The sequence below is a fragment of the Mastomys coucha genome, unplaced genomic scaffold (genome assembly GCF_008632895.1).
Source record: "Mastomys coucha isolate ucsf_1 unplaced genomic scaffold, UCSF_Mcou_1 pScaffold15, whole genome shotgun sequence".
NCBI lineage: Eukaryota > Metazoa > Chordata > Mammalia > Rodentia > Muridae > Mastomys > Mastomys coucha.
The window spans coordinates 24,344,176-24,360,259 of record NW_022196897.1 but is presented as its reverse complement, the minus strand read 5'-3'; the positions used below and the strand labels follow the sequence as shown (position 1 = coordinate 24,360,259).

Genomic DNA, 16,084 nt, shown 5'->3' with positions numbered 1-16,084 from the left:
ACTTAGTGGGACAACACGAGAAGAGAGATAAATGGTTCTCTTTGAAGGCACACTACATAAAAATATATTTTTTTTGTGGGACCACCTTGAAATTTCCATCAGACACACCAACACAGTGAAATACACTACCTAAGGAGTCATGCACCAGATTGCAAAGCTGTGTGAATTCAACACTGAGACAAACCCTTCTATATAGATGTCCTGATAAACAAGTAAAACTGGGAGCTTCTAGCTAGGAAATAAACCAGTTTGACCTGTGGCAAATACTACATGTTTGAATCAGTTACTAAAAGAAAACAAAACTTAAAACCTAACACTTGGTTGGGCTGTTGCGGTATTTTTATTTTTACTTTCATGTATGTGCAAATTTACAGGAAATAAAAAAGCATGCGTAGAGGCAAATTGTAACTACTTATCTTTTAGAAAAAGATCATCAATTTTGCCTGAGAAATCTGCACACAAAATAAGGCAAATATCAGTATTCTACAATAACCAATTTAACTGCTGTTTGGAATAGTGAATAAATATTTCATCAAGTTCTTTCCTCAAATACTTTCATGATTCTGCCATACAATTCTGTATTAACACAGCAACAACTTCATAATAGGATGTTAAAACTTTTCTTCTTGTTGACTAACAGTTTCCTCTACTTTCTGCAATCTTATTCATCTACCATCAGTTAATTGTCAAGGGGAATTAGGATTCGCATCCTCCTTGAGAATATCAAACAAGAGGCTTAAGTCCTGGTGAGCCTTAGCCAATTTGGTGAGGTCTTAGCCAATTAACATCTCCTAGAAGTTTTCAGAAATCATTTAAACTAAGTAAACTATCTTTTCTTATTTGAATTTTCTGTATCACAATTTATTTAGGATATAACTGATGTTGCAAATATTGAAAACAATATCATCTTTGAATCTTTTCTGGAGCAACAACTAATCCCCAAGATTTTAAAGCTCATTGTATAAGAGAAAAGACTTATAGTAAAACTCCCTCAGAAGGATCAGCTAACTTCTTGAATTGAAGCTGCAACAATTTTTTTACATGATGTAGGGCTATTAGCCATTCCCTGAGGCAAAAACTTTCTAATGATATTGCTTCATGGGTTCTTTAAAATTACAAGCAAGCACAGTAAATGCAAACCTTTTGCAATCATCAGGACTCAGGGGAATAGTATAAAAACAATGTTTAAAATATATAATAATTTTATATGTATTTTTTGGAATGGTAGCTGGAGTAGGTAATGCTCATCTTATAAGTTACATCGTCTCACTAACCTTTTGTATATCTTGCAATAATCTCCACTTGCCTGATTTTTTTTTCCTAATTACAAATATGGGGAATTAAAATTACAAAAATTCCAAGGGGAATTAAAAGCTTGAGCTTGTGATTGAATTGTCAACTGCAGCTAATAAAACATTGGCAGTTTAACCATAATTTTTAAGTTTCTTTTGCAATATAAGAGCATAACCATAATTTTGGAAAACAAAACGAATTTTTAACAAACAATCCATTCTCTCTAAAATCAATACCAAGTTCATTACTTTCATGTTACAAAGTTTGACTGCCAGTTCTTGTATATGAATGCATGATGGTACAGCTTTTAATACTGAGTTAAAAAGCACTGTTTTAAATCCTATATTTTATAAGCTTATGTTCTAGGATAGGAATTACATAAAAATTATCCCAATTTAGAAGTATCTTTAAAGATCTGTTTCCTAGGTTGACTCATACCATGTATTATTTTCTAGAATGACTTCAACCCTAAGTTGCCAGTTTTAAGGAAACTTTTTGTTACCAATGTTAAAATTTTTCAATCATACCCAATAACTTATAAGCCAATAATCTATAACCAAAACATGTAGAACATATTTATACATTTTTAAATGGTCAGAAACAAAAAAATGAGGAAGCTACACACATTTACTTATTTAGACTAGACAAAATCTTACTTTTTTCTAGCTGTAATTTCAAGAGAGGCATACCTTGTTACCTACTGAACCCAATAGTCACAGTCACAGAGATTTTTCTAAGAGAAACAGCCATCAGCTTCCTGTCCAGAGAAGCTGATAACTTGCTGGCCCTTTAAGAGAAGCTTGTATAGACAATCAGCCCCTGGCAGGCCTTCTCCAGCTGTGCTAGACTCCAGTGCAGGGCAACTTATCAGTTTTTGCTGTGCAAATTGAGTCTGTCCTTTTTTTTTTTAAATGAGTTGAAACTAAGTCAAGGGGTGGACAGCAAGCAGATAAAGTTTTAAATACTTTTTCTTTTAAATACGAAACAGAGCAATAATCAAGCAATGAAACAAAAACACAGACATAAACTGACAGATGTGGACAGATTTGTGTGCCAAGAACATACAATAGACAGAGAAGGAAGAGAAGTAGAAGGGACCCAGAACTAGAACTAAACATTCCTCTAGTGGGAGCTAGAGAGGAAGCAAGACATCTCCTGATCTCCCCCTGTCCCTAGGAGAGCTCCAGAACAGCTTATGTTCATTTTCCTTCTCCTTCACCAAAGCGTCCCAGACAGGGGAGAAGACTGCTTTTCTGAAACCCACTCTGTCTCTTACGTCTAGAGTCTAAACTATCTCCAATCAGGGTCCAAAGACTAAAATTATCTATGAGAATTATCTTCACTCCTCTAGATTTTAGCATCTCTAAATGCACACACAAAACACATTCTACCATTACCTTGTCCCCTTTTTTTTTAAACAGGGTTTATTCACTACTGGCCCAAATCTTCATTTTCCTTTGCCCTTGTTTGAGCTTCCTTTCCTTCGGTGTCCTTCACTCTATCCCTCATACTTGAGCTCCAACGCTGAGGTGTCATGTGACCAAGCCAGCTCAATCAGTCCACAGGTGAGAAGGAGGATTGAAAAGAAAAAGACAATTAGACAACATCATAAGATGACTCTAGCCAGTACTGAGGCTGAAGTGGGTTTATTTTTCCCCAGTCAGCTTTTATACTAGTCTAGGTACATCCAAAGAATAGGGTCTGTTCTAAGATCAAAGACAAAATATCAAGCAAGGCAATAAACAAAGAGATCACACAAAGCAGTAAGCAAAGCCCTGTGGTCAGTGTTTCCAAGGGCATATCAGGATGGCCAAGCTAAAAGGGATGCTGCACATTCCTCAGCTGAGTTTAATCTTGAGCTTTGTATTAGCCCAAATATAAACATTCTTATCTGACCCTACTTCCTTGTCTGAGCCCAGTGACAAGTGCTTGCAAACTTTCCAGAAGCAACCCAAAAAGCTCTCCACATCCTGGCTTTTAGAATCTCTGTTGAGAAGTCTGGTATGACTCTGGTAGGTCTGCCTTTATATGACACTTGGCCTTGTCCCCTTACTTTTAATATTCTTTCTTTGTTCTGTTCATTTAGTAGTCTTTTGATTATTATGTGATGGGAGGAATTTCCTTTCTGGTCAAATATATTTGGTATTCTGTAGGCTTCTTGTACATTTACAACCATCTTTTTCTTTAGTTTAGGAAAGTTTTCTCCTTTGATTTTGTTGATGATGTATCCTGGCCCTTTGAGTTGGGAATCTTCATTCTCTTGTATTTCTATTATCCTTAGGTTTCATCTTTTCATTGTGTCCTGAATTTTCTGGATATTTTGAGTCAGGAGCTTTTTATACTTTGTGTTTTCTTTGGCTGTTGTGTCAATATCTTCTATGGTACCTTCTAAAACTGAAATTCTCTCTTCTATCTCTTGTATTCTGTTGGTGTTGCTTGCATCTGTGACTCCTGCTCTCTAGTCTAGGTTTTCCATCTCCAGGATGCTTCCCTTTGTGAATTCTTTATTGTTTCTATTTTCATTTTTTAGATCCTGTAGTGTTTTGTTCAATTCCTTCACCTGTTTGATTGTGTTTTCCTATATTTCTTTAAGGTATTCATGTGTTTCTTTTTTAAGAGCTTTTACTGTTTGTCTGTATTTTCCTGTAGTTCTTTAATTAATTAATTAATTAATTTTATTTAATTTATTTAATTAATTTATTTAATTTATTTATGTCCTCATTAAGGTCCTCTATCATCTTCTTAAGATGCGATTTTAGGTTGGTGTCTTGCTTTTCAAGTGTGTTTAGAGTATCCAGAGCTTGCTGTGGTAGGAGAGCTAGGTTCGGATGGTGCCAAGTGGCACTGGTTTTTGTTGCGTATGTTCTTGTGGTTGCCTCTTGCCATCTGGTTATCTCAGGTGTTAATTGGCCTGGCTGTCTCTGACTGGATCCTGTCCCTCCAATGAAATTGTGAGCTTGATTGTAATGGAGCTCCTGGGAGTCAAACTGTCTCTGGGTCTGGGAGGAGGTCTTGAGCACCAGCTCTGTCCTGGGACAAGTTGTAGGCCAGAAGGAAGATGTGTCTCCAGCAGAGCATGGCAGATAGAGATCACTCCTCTGGGCCCCGTGTGGGTCCCACTTAGGCTATGTATTGGGACAGGGAGTGTCTCACCTGTGAGCCTGTTTGTGTCAAAGTACCTGGGAGTAAAGCTGTATCTGGGTGTTGGAGGGAGGGTCTGGAGCACTGGCTCTGCCCTGGGCCAAGTTGTGGGAAGAACTAACTTTTTGTTTTATTGATTCTTTGCGTTGTTTTTATGATCTTGCTTTTATCCATCCCTTTTGTTATGTCATGCTGTCTACTCCTCTTGGGTGAACTTGCTACTTTTTGTTCTAGAACTTTCAGGTATATTGTTTCTTTAAGTAGGCACTTAGTACTAAGAACTTCCCTCTTAGCAACACTTTCATTCTGTCACATTAGTTTGAGAATGCTGTGCATTCCTTTTTCACTGACTTCTAAGAAGTCTTTCTATTTATTTCTCCTTTGAATCAGTAATCTTATTCAGTAGAGTTTTCAGTTTTTATGAGTTCAAAGTCTTCCTGATGTTTCTGTTGTTAAAATCCAACTTTTATCAGTGATAGTCTAGTAGGATCCCAGGTATTATTTAAAATTTCTTGTACCTGTTGAGATTTTTTTTTGACAGAGTCTGTGATCAGTTTTGGAGAATGTTCTGTGAAATACTGAGGTATATTATGTTGTGTTTGAATGAAATATTCTGTAGATATCTGTTAGATCCTTCTAGTTCATAATGTCTATTATCCCTAGTCTTTCTCTGTTTAGTTTTTTTCTGGGTGACCTATCAATTGGTGAGAGAGAGGTATTGAAGTCTCCCATTATCAATCTATGAGTGTTGTTGTATGATTTATGCTTTAGTAGTACTTCTCTTGGTGTTTGAGGCATAGATGCTAAACATAGAACAATCATCTCAGTGAATACTTTTCTTTTGATGAATATGATGTGTCTTTCCCTGTCTTTTTTGGTTAATTTTTGTTGGAAGTATATTCTTTAGCTATTAGAATGACTACATCAACTTGTTTCTTAGGTCCATTTGCTTAGAAAATCTTTTTCCAGCCCTTTATTCTTGGGTAATGCCTATCTTTGGTGTTAAAGTATAATTTTTGCATGTAGCAAAAGAATGAATCCTGGACTTGCATTCATTCTGTTAGTGTGTGTCTTTTTATTGGGGAATTGATTCTAATGATACTGAGAGATATTAATGATCAATGATTGTTCAATCCTATTCTTTTGGTGGTGGTACTGTTCATTGTGGTTATGGCAGTGCTGGTGGAGGTGATATATGTATGTGTGTTACACTTCTTAGGGATTTGCTAGTGTAAAATTATTTATTGCCTGAATTTTTATGGGTATAATTAATTTACTTGGGTTGTAGTTTCTCTTATAGTACCTCTGTAGAGCTGCATTTATGAATAAATACTGTTTAAATTTGACTTTGTCATGGAATATTTTGTTTTTTCTACCTATGGTGACTGAAACTTTTACTGGGTATAATAGTCTGAGTTGGCATATGTGGACTTTTAGAGTCTGCAAGACATCTGTTCAGGCTCTTCTGTCTTTTAGAGCCTTCATTAAGAAATCAGGTATAATTCTAATACATATGTCTTTATATGTTACCTGGCCTTTTTCTCTTGCAGATTTTAATATTATTTCTTTGTTCTGTGTGTTTAGTGTTTGGGTTATTATGTAAACCAGATACTTTGCTTAATATTTGAGTTGTGTAAGCTTCTAATACCTATGTATGTCTTTATGTTAGATAAATTTTTTCTACAATTTCTAATATACATATATATGTATATATATATTTGTGTGTGTGTGTGTGTGTGTGTGTATATATATATATTCAGGGCTTTTAGTATGGGATTCTTTTCCTTTTTGTATTCTTATTAATTTTAGATTTAGTGTTTTCATAGTGTCTCACATTTCCTGGATGTTTTTTGTCAGGAATTCTTTAGATTTAATATTTTCTTTGACTGATTTATCTATTTCTTCTATTGTATCTGCAATACCTGACATTCTTTCTCTAATCTCTTGCATTCTGTTGGTGATGCTTACATATGTAGTTTCTGTTTACTTACCAGGATTTTTGATTTATAAAATTCTCAGTTTGGGTTTTCTCTATTCCTTCTTTTTCTATTTTTAGGTCTTGAACAGTTTTATTTGTTTCTTTCAAATGTTTATTGGATATTTTCCTTGGCTTTGATTAAGACTGCCTAGGTAGGATACTCAATGGGAGTCCATCTCTCAGTCACTGCCAAGCCCTCCCCCAACTCACTCTCCCTTCCTTGTGGCAGATTTCCTTATCAATTTCTGGCAGCTTTCTATATTAAACTTCCTCCAATTTTTTGTTTGTCTTTCCCATAGTTTCTTTAAATATGTATAGTGATGGGGATAAGAGGGGTACTTGTGGGTAAGCTGGGCATGGGTAGGTGTTGAGGCAAGATTTACCTGAATTTCTTAACCATCTAATTGATTAAAAAAATCCATTATTTGAATCTCTCCTATTCTAAGTAAATAAAATGAATATTATAAGCATGATTATACTAAAGCACATTTCAGATAATAAAAATATACTTATTCTGATAGCTTCCATTATGTACCAAATGTGGAATGTTCCTGTGACAGTGTCCTTTGCCTTACAGAAGCTTCTAGGCTTTATGAGGTCCCATTGAATTAAATCGAATTAATTTAATTAATTAAATCAAGTTAATTTTTGATTTTAGTACCTGAGCTCTTGGTATTCTGTTCAAGAAGTTATCGCCTGTGCCAAAAGCACTCAAAGCTATTCCCACTCTCTCTTCTATAAGGTATATTAACATGTTCCTGCCTTGATGATAATAGACTGAACCTCTGAATCTGTAAGCCAGTCCAAATTAAATGCCATCTTTATAATAGTTTCCTTGGTTTTGGTGTCTGTTCACATCCATTAAAACCTAAGAAAGAAGTTGGTGCCAAGTACTGGGTATTTCTGTGATAGGTTCGACCATGTTTTTGTTTAGAAGAATGTGAATTTTGGAATTTTATATTTGGAAAGCAGTAGGATGCTTTAAGTGGGGCTTAATACGCTGTCCTAGTAGGAATATGGAATACTTTGTTGCTGAAGGAGATTTGAATTGTGCAGACCTGGCTCAAGTGGTTTCAGTGGAGAAGAATTTCAGTATGTAGCCTAGAGACTGTTTTGTGGCATTTGGTTTAAGAATGTGGCTGCCTTTTGCCCTTGTCTGAAGAATCTGAGACTAAGCTAAAGAGATTAATTCCATTGACAAAGGAAGTCTCAAAAAAGCCTAAGAGAATTTGTTCTCTGGTTTAGTCTTATGAAGAATGTTTTAATGAAAAGGAGCAAGCTGAAAAAAATAAAATATAAAATGTGTGGTTCAAGTACTAAGGGGGCACCAAGAAGTGAAATGAAGCTGAATCCTGTATTCAAGGAAATAAAGAGACTCAGAGAGTGGTGACTTTGGGACAATATCCCACCCAACTAAGTTTAGGTACAAGCATGGTGATACACACATTTATTCCCAGGAGAAAGAGAGGTAAGAAGATCTGAGTTCAAAGCCAGTCTGGTATAGAGCAAGTACAAGTAGAAAAAGTTTAAATCCAGGTATGGTGGTACATGCTTTCATCCCAGCACTTAGGAGAAACAGCCATGGAGACATCTGACTTCAAGATAAATTTACAGAGCAAGTTCCAGAACAGACAAGCTTCAGCAGTGACAGAGTTGGAAAAGAGAAAGCTGGTGAGAATGTAATAGAACAAGATGGCCATATTTCAATTCCAGGAAGCATCAGAACTTGGCAGCTTCCACCATGTGTGTCTGGCTTTAGAGACAAAAATAGAAGGGTTTACTGGGAAAATTGATGCTGGTTAGCTTTAGCTAAGAAATTAGTGGTGATTAAGAGGAGACCAACATCACAGATGTTGAAGTTTTCTGAGAGCACAAAGAAGCCATGTTCTAGAGATATCTAAGGTTTTACCTAGTGCTTCAGCTGGACTTGGTTATGTGTAAGACTCATCAAGGTAGTACTGGTTTTGAAGGTGTGAAGGGGTCATGGACAGCAGCTGTGAGAGGCCAGGGAAGGCCATTGGTGAAGATAATGCCTCAGTTGCAGTTGACAACCCAGGACTGAAGGGGTCATGCAAAGAAGTTTAGATTTAGCACCATGAAGAGAACCTATAAGAGGCTATTAGTAAAACCTAGTTGCAGGAAAAGACCCCAGTGTATTGAAGATTATAGTACCATGGGATGATCACCAAGAGCAGCAGCAGTAGTAAAGTGGAGTCAGCCAGTGTCTGGAGTGCTACAGAGGGCAGAGCTGGAGACATGACCCAAGCCCTTAGGAGGAACCCAGAAAATCATGTGTGGATCCCGGATATTGAAATAAGAATCTATAATATTGACTTTGCCTTAGGGACCTCAAGAATTTTGAGATGCCAGAGCTGTGGAATATCTGCTGAGAAAAGCTACTAACAGGGAATAGAAACAGCCCAGAGGAGAGAAGATTGTTTAAGTGAACAAAGAGTTTACAATCTAATGACTACTTCATTCATTATCAGACACAGAGTTTGGTGTTTGGCCAGTTGGTTTCCTGTCTGGCTTTGGAGATTACAGTTAAGTGATTGGCTGAACCTCAGAAAAGACTTTGAACATTGGACTTTTAATATTGCTGAGACTGCTGTACCATGGGGTCTTTTGAAGTTGGACTAAATGTATTTTGCATTATGCTATGTTTAGGTATGACCCCCATAAACTCATATGTTTGAACAAGCCTATCAGGACCAGAGAGTGGAATGTAATGGTTTGAATATGCTTGGACAAGGAAGTGGCACTATTAGGAGGTGTAGCCTTCTTGGAGTATGTGTGGCCTTGTTGGAGGAACTGTGTTATTGTGGGCATGGTCTTAAGGACCCACAACCTACCTCCCTGGAAGACTGTCTTCTTCTGAAGAGACAGAAGAAGAGACTGAAGGAAATGTTATCCAGTGACCAGCCCATTTGGGATCCATCATATGGGAGGGGCAGCAAACCCTAACTCTATTACTGTTTGGAGAAAGGAACCTAGCATGGCTGTCCTTTGAGAGGTCCTACCAGAAGGTGACTGAGACAGATGCAGATACTTACAGGCAACCATTGGGCTGAGGTTAGGGACCGCTATGAAAGAGTTAAAGGATGGATTGAAGAAACTGAAGGTGGTGGCAACCTCATACAAAGATCAATGGTGTCAACTAACCTGGACCCCTGGGAGTTCTCAGAGACTAAGCTACCATCCAAAGAGCATACAGGGACTAGTTGATGGCCTTCAACACATATGTAGCAGAGGTCGGCCTTGTGTGGCTTCAGTAGTAAAAGATGTGCCTAATCATGTTGAGAATTGATGCCCCAAGGATAGGGAATGCCTAGGGGGAACACCCTCTAAGAGGTAAAGGGAAGAGGGAATTGGTTAAAGAACTCTGAAAGAGGGGAATGGAAGAGGTAACATTTGGGGTGTAAATAAATAAAATAATTAAGAAAAACTATTATATATATTAGTTACAAATATATATGTATATGTATACATATATATGCCAAATATACATGAACAACACTGAAAGTTTTTTACTATTTAAGTCTAGAAATTAATGAATATTTTGCTTAGTATTATTATTAAAATGTTATAAGTATATTAATGTGAATACATAAATATAAAATACAGCACACATATCTAACCTACACATAGCTTTTATGACTTATCTATTTATTATATATATATATATATATATATATCATTGTGTAACAGCTAAATAAAATGTCCAATAAGCACATAAAATATTGCTTGTTTTATGTTACTGACCTGCAGTAACATAAAACAGTGGGTAACCTGGAAAAATGAAGTTAGAAAGGAGTGCAGCTGCTAGAGAGAGTTAGAGATAGGATAGAGTGGCCACAGACATACCTACCCACGTGGAAGGGTAAAAAAATTAGACAGGAAACATTACTGCTCAGCCATCTTGGTTCTTTAATAATAATCCTTTGTTCTCCCAACAGATATATTACCTTGGCCAAAAACCCTTCCCCCAAAATACGTCAGTGTAACAGTCCAATCAGTGACTTCCTTGTTACTCTGTGGGGGTGGAGCTTCTGAATGTAACTGGAACCAGGTTTCGCTCAACAGGTGGGCAGCCGCAGCGCTGGGGCCCAAGTGGTTGCTGTTTACTGTCCGGGCTTTGGGGAGGGAGTCCACAGTTTTAAAAAAAAATAAGTATCAGAATTTTAACATACAGTAGCCTAAGTTCTGCTAAGTATTGTTTGAGATGCATTTAAGTAGCCATTAAACTCTGCTGTGCTACTTTACAAATGCATCTGTTTTACAGCCAACTCCTATTAAAAGTTCCTCTGTGGGCTGGAGAGATGGCTCAGCCGTTAAAGGCTAGGCTCACAACCAAAAATATAAAAGTTCCTCTGCATCAGCAGAGGTTGATTCTCAGGGACCAAAGGTAAAATCACTTCATGGGATATAATGTTTTTGTAGTTGAAGAAGTAAACTTTCCTTCTCCTTTTCATAATAAAATATATTTGGATTAAACTGCTCTGCAGACCTACTTGAACTTGATCAAGCTTTTGAGACTTCTGAATATCTACCTAACTATCCCTCATCACCCACTCAGAAAAGCAGAACCTCCTTTTAGGATGCAAAAACTGAACATAACCACAGTGCCCTGTGGAAGCTCATGCCAAAGTGTTGCCAATAGGCCTTGATACTCCCCCCTCCCAGGACCTTCATGCTCCCCAGAGAGCTTATCCTTATCCTTGTTTTTATCTTTTACAAGAAACAGTGTGTTTTCATTTTAGTTATTGATCAGAAACAAACACTTGTCAAAAAACATAATGAATTGAGTACCACCACATTTATACAAATAATACAACTTTGAGAAAATGGATAAGATTACAAATAAAATAAGAAAAATGGATGGGCATAGGTTGGTCAGGAAGTACCAAATTATGCTAAGAAAATTTGTTGTTTTCATACGTTTCACTGTGTAATGATTATAAATACTATATATGATACTTAAGGCTAGAATAAAAATTCATGCTAAATAAGTCATGCTAAATATTTGAATAAATTACTATGCTTTCTTTTATGTGGATTTTATGAACTATTTACATGTATCAAAACAGCTCAACATATCTAATAAATATCTACCACTTTTGGGTGTCAACTACAAAAAAAAAATGTAACAGGCAGCAAAGATAGCACATGATTAAGAGAACTGAACCCAGGTTTAAATTCCAGAACCTATATAGTTGCTCACAACCATCTGTAAGTGAAATGCTAGAGGATCTGACACATTCTAATGGCCTTTGCAGGAACTAGACATAAACATGATGCACAGACACACATGCATGCAAAACACCAATACACAGAAAGGTAAAATAAAATTAATAAGTGTTAATAGTTGTTGCCCAGGCATCCCTAAGGGCTCTGAACAAGGAATGTTTGTTTCCTTTGCCTTCCTTTGGCTGCCTACATGTATAAAAAAAAATAGTTGCTACCAAAAACCTCAAAGTGTGTTATAAAATAAAACATAAAAATAAAATAAAATAAATCTAAGCCAAGAAATACTTCTGTTATCCTCAGAGAAAAAAAGGATCTTTGCTATGAAAGCTATGAACCTATTAATAAAAGGGAAACAGTAATGACTAAACAATTAAAATGTTACAAGAAAAACACGTAGAAGGTTTGTGGGAAACCTTCCAAAGACACTAAATGTCAGCAAGATAGTTAAATGGAGAAGAAAACTGTACAAGGAGAAGTAAGTGAAGGAAAGGCAGCCTCATGAAAATTCCCTGACATGGAACAAAGGATGAATGGGAGAAGAAAAGGGAGAAGGGATGCTCTGAGTGAAGGCCATGATCACCACTGTGAACACAGTCTCCTGCTGAGAATATTCTTCAATGCTCCTTTCATATCCCGATTCCTCAGACTATAGATAAAGGGATTCAGCATGGGTGTGACCAGGCTATACATCACAGCCACAATGACATCCTTATCATTGGTGTTATTAGATGAGGGCACTAGGTATAGCCCAATAATAGCTCCATAGTACAGAGAAACAACAGAGAGGTGAGAGCCACATGTGGACAAGGCTTTGCAGATTCCCTTGATGGAGGGAGTTCTCAGAATAGTGACTCCAATTCGGCCATAAGAAACCAGGATGCATATGAATGGCAGGGTAATGACTAGAGTACCTAAAAGAAGTATAACCATCTCATTGATGGTGGTGTCTGAGATGGACAGGCTCAATAAGGCAGAGGGTTCACAGAAGTAGTGGGGGATGGTATTGTTTCTAAAATGAGATAGACGAGCCAAGAGAAGGGTGTGCACAAGGGCATTGCCTGAAGATAAGGCCCAGGACACAACTACTAAAAGGACACAGAGGCTCTGACTCATGATGCTGGTATAGTACAGAGGGTGGCAGATGGCCACATACCTGTCATAGGCCATGGAGGTCAGAAGAAAACTGTCAAGATCCGTAAAAGTTGAAAAAAAGTATACCTGGGAAATACAACCAGCATATGAGATGGACTGACTGTGTGTCAGCATATTAATAAGCATCTTTGGAACTGTGACTGATGAGAAAGAGATGTCAGTGAAAGCCAAGTGACTGAGGAAGAAGTACATGGGGGTATGGAGGTGAGAGTCCAGCCTGATGAGCAGGATGATGAGCAGGTTCCCCAGCACAGTTGTCAGGTACATGGCCAGGAACAGGGCAGAGTACATGGCTTGGTCCTCTGCTCGAATGGGGAGCCCCAGGAGGATAAACTCAGACACAGTGCTCTCATTATCACTTCTCATGTTCTTCCTCTTCCTGTTCTGCTGTGAGTGAAAGAAAAAATGGGAACAAGAGAGAAGTGATTTCAACTTCTACATTATAGAAACATTTTATGAATGACTAGTACTGAAATTAGCATTCGTATGAACCATTTAGTATGTGTGTTTTAACCCTAATATGTCGATTTCTGTGACAGTAATGGATTGTGATGGTTTGGAAAGGGATATAATTTGTCCACCTTGAAACCAACTGAATGTCTCTAAGAGGGGAACAATATAATATCAGGGAAATTATCACAACCATTTCCAGATCAAGGACTTCACCAAGACGATTTTAGATTAAGGATTTAGTATGTAAATTGGCACTAGCCAACAGAGAAATCAATAGATTTCAATGATTGTTGATCACTTTTAGCCTTTTTTGAATGCACTTACCTAAAGCATTCTTTCCATGAGCTGAAACAGATAGTGGAACCCAGGGAGCATTTTTGTATCTCCAAATAAACAGGATGTGGGGAATTAGCAGAAGCAACATGTGCATATGGTCAAAGCATTAAGTGCATGAGTCTGAGCCAACAATATAAAGACAAATGGCAGCTTATAAGCAGCTATGAGACCTTCCTGTTATTACAGTTTCTCAGTGAATGAGCTCACTCTTCCATCACTCTTCCTAGGCTGAATAAAATCACCCTGATTCCAGTCAGCTCCAGCCCAAGCATCTCTTGCAAGTACACAGAACACCTGAAAATAGTTGACTTTCCCACCAGTTCTTAGTTCAGCCAAGGAAATTCTTTGCGTTTTTCTAGCAAAAGCAAATGTTACCTGCTTTATTCTTACCCTAGGTTCTTAAGTTTAAAACAGCTACATTTTATGCATTTCCTACATGTTTTCTCTGTTGCTAAACTGGCATTTCTTGCTTTCTCATTTAATCATCCCTATCTGTGTGAGTAATCACTAAACAATAGGAAAGGAACATGATAAAATTAGAGTTGATATTCCAGTGGCTAAGGGAATTTGTTGTTATAATCTATGAGAACAATTGTTTAGTGACCAGTAGCTATCTATTTGCCTTGTCACACTTTCCAGACTTAAAAGACCATCTTTAAAGTGCCTATAAATGTAATCCATCTCACTTTGTACATAAAATGTTCAGTTAAATTGACGTTGCCTGAAATTAATTACAATGCACTTCTTACTAATTTCTCTGTAGTAATAATTACTTTATATGATGACAATGCTAATTATTTGTCTGTATTGGGTAGATTGTTTTTAATACTTTGCTATTTTGAGCAATATTGGAATAATCTATATTATTTTATGTCATATATATATATATATGGTATATTGAAAAATGAGTTTAGAGAAACAAGCATCCATGGTTTCAGAATATGTCAAGTTACAAGATGTCAAGGTGATAAAGAAGCTGAAATATGTTCTATGAATAGCCTATAGTGGAATAACATATAGAAAAATTATAAAATGGATCTTTAGGCAAGTGTTTGAAAGGAGAGTGGTAGGGGTTTTGAGAGTCAAAGAAAACCCAAGGTAATTTCCAATCACAGACATGTAAAGGTTGGAGAATATATGAAGAGCAGAGAGATATAATGTCTAATTTGCTATGATAAAAATTATCTGTCTGTTCAAGAACAGCAACACACATAAAAAATGAAATAACATAAAAGAGGAAAAGGCTTGCTGGCTGTTAGGTAGAAAACAGACTTGAGAAGCCAAGAAAACTAGCTGTAATATCAACATCAAGTGCTATTATAGCAAAAGTCACAGCGATTTGATGGAAAGTTGGAAGAAAACACAGCAGAAATAGTATGTTAAAGTTAAATGTAAGCAATAAAATATATGTTTCAAAAATGGATAAGGTTAAGAAAAATACTCTATGGAGAGTTTTTTGGGGTGTGTCTTTATCTCAAAGTTTGAACAGGTTATTAGTGCAAGATAAATTATAGAGAACTGTTTGCTACTTGATGATGTGATCCTTAACGTTTGAAATACATGCTGTACAGAGAGACAGACACTGAGTAAGAGAAATAGTGAGGAAATAGAGATAAACAAAGGGACAGAGAGCCACAAAGAGAGACCTAAACATATGAGTTGTACTGAAGAACGTACATTCTATTCCTGATCTTACAGGCTAACTTAGATGTTGCACACATATACTTTTAGCTAAAAATTACAGGAAAGCTCTTCAATTTCTCTCAAGAAAAAATACAACATAAAAAAATCTGAATCAGTCATGCATCTTTTGCAACAAGCAGAATAGTAATCAGTTCAGAAACAGATATTGTAGATACATACACATATACATTGCCTACATCATGGTTAGTCCGTGTACACTCCAATTATGAGTATGATGCAGAGGATCTAGGGTGTAATCTCTGTCCCCAGATCCAAATTAGAGGCATATAGATAAAATTACTTTGTTGTCATTGACTCCCTTAGGGAAAGAACTTTTTTGAAGTGAGCATGAGAGTCATTTCACCCTTGAGAAATACCAGTAACAACCATAAAAAGATTTTCCATCATTTCATACTGTTGAAAACATGTCTGTGTTTAATTGATATTTAATTTAAAAAATACACTCATACAGATAGAAAATAGTTGAAAAGGCTTCCCATATATTTTGGGAAATAATTCTAAATGAGCTTATAATTACAGCTAAAGATGGTCAATTTCCATTATAAAAGAGAAAGACTTGTAGAAATATCTGTGGAATTCTTCCATTACATATCAAGTAATTTGAAATTTCCTCTTGAATATGCTCATTGAATACTCTAACCTACATTAATTTGCAATCTTAGCCACTTCTAACAAATAAATAGCTTGATATAATTTACCATTGAAAATATACATTTCTGGCAGCTGTGCATTGTGGTATAAAATTTACACTCAATTATTTTTCAAATGTACAGATCGATT

At 36.5% G+C, this 16,084-nt stretch overlaps 1 protein-coding gene and 1 long non-coding RNA gene across 2 annotated transcripts; both read right to left on the bottom strand.

Annotated features, from left to right (window-relative positions):
* Nucleotides 1–2,686: 2,686 nt before the first annotated feature.
* Nucleotides 2,687–4,642, bottom strand: LOC116091930. The gene is made up of 2 exons (XR_004119114.1): nt 4,473–4,642; nt 2,687–2,842 (listed from the first exon to the last, which is right to left on the bottom strand). It is a non-coding gene; the product is annotated as an uncharacterized LOC116091930 (long non-coding RNA).
* A 7,593-nt stretch (nt 4,643–12,235) lies between these two features.
* Nucleotides 12,236–13,177, bottom strand: LOC116091929 (olfactory receptor 50-like). The gene has a single exon (XM_031373351.1). It carries the CDS (start codon nt 13,175–13,177, stop codon nt 12,236–12,238), a length of 942 nt encoding a protein of 313 aa, XP_031229211.1.
* Nucleotides 13,178–16,084: the final 2,907 nt, after the last annotated feature.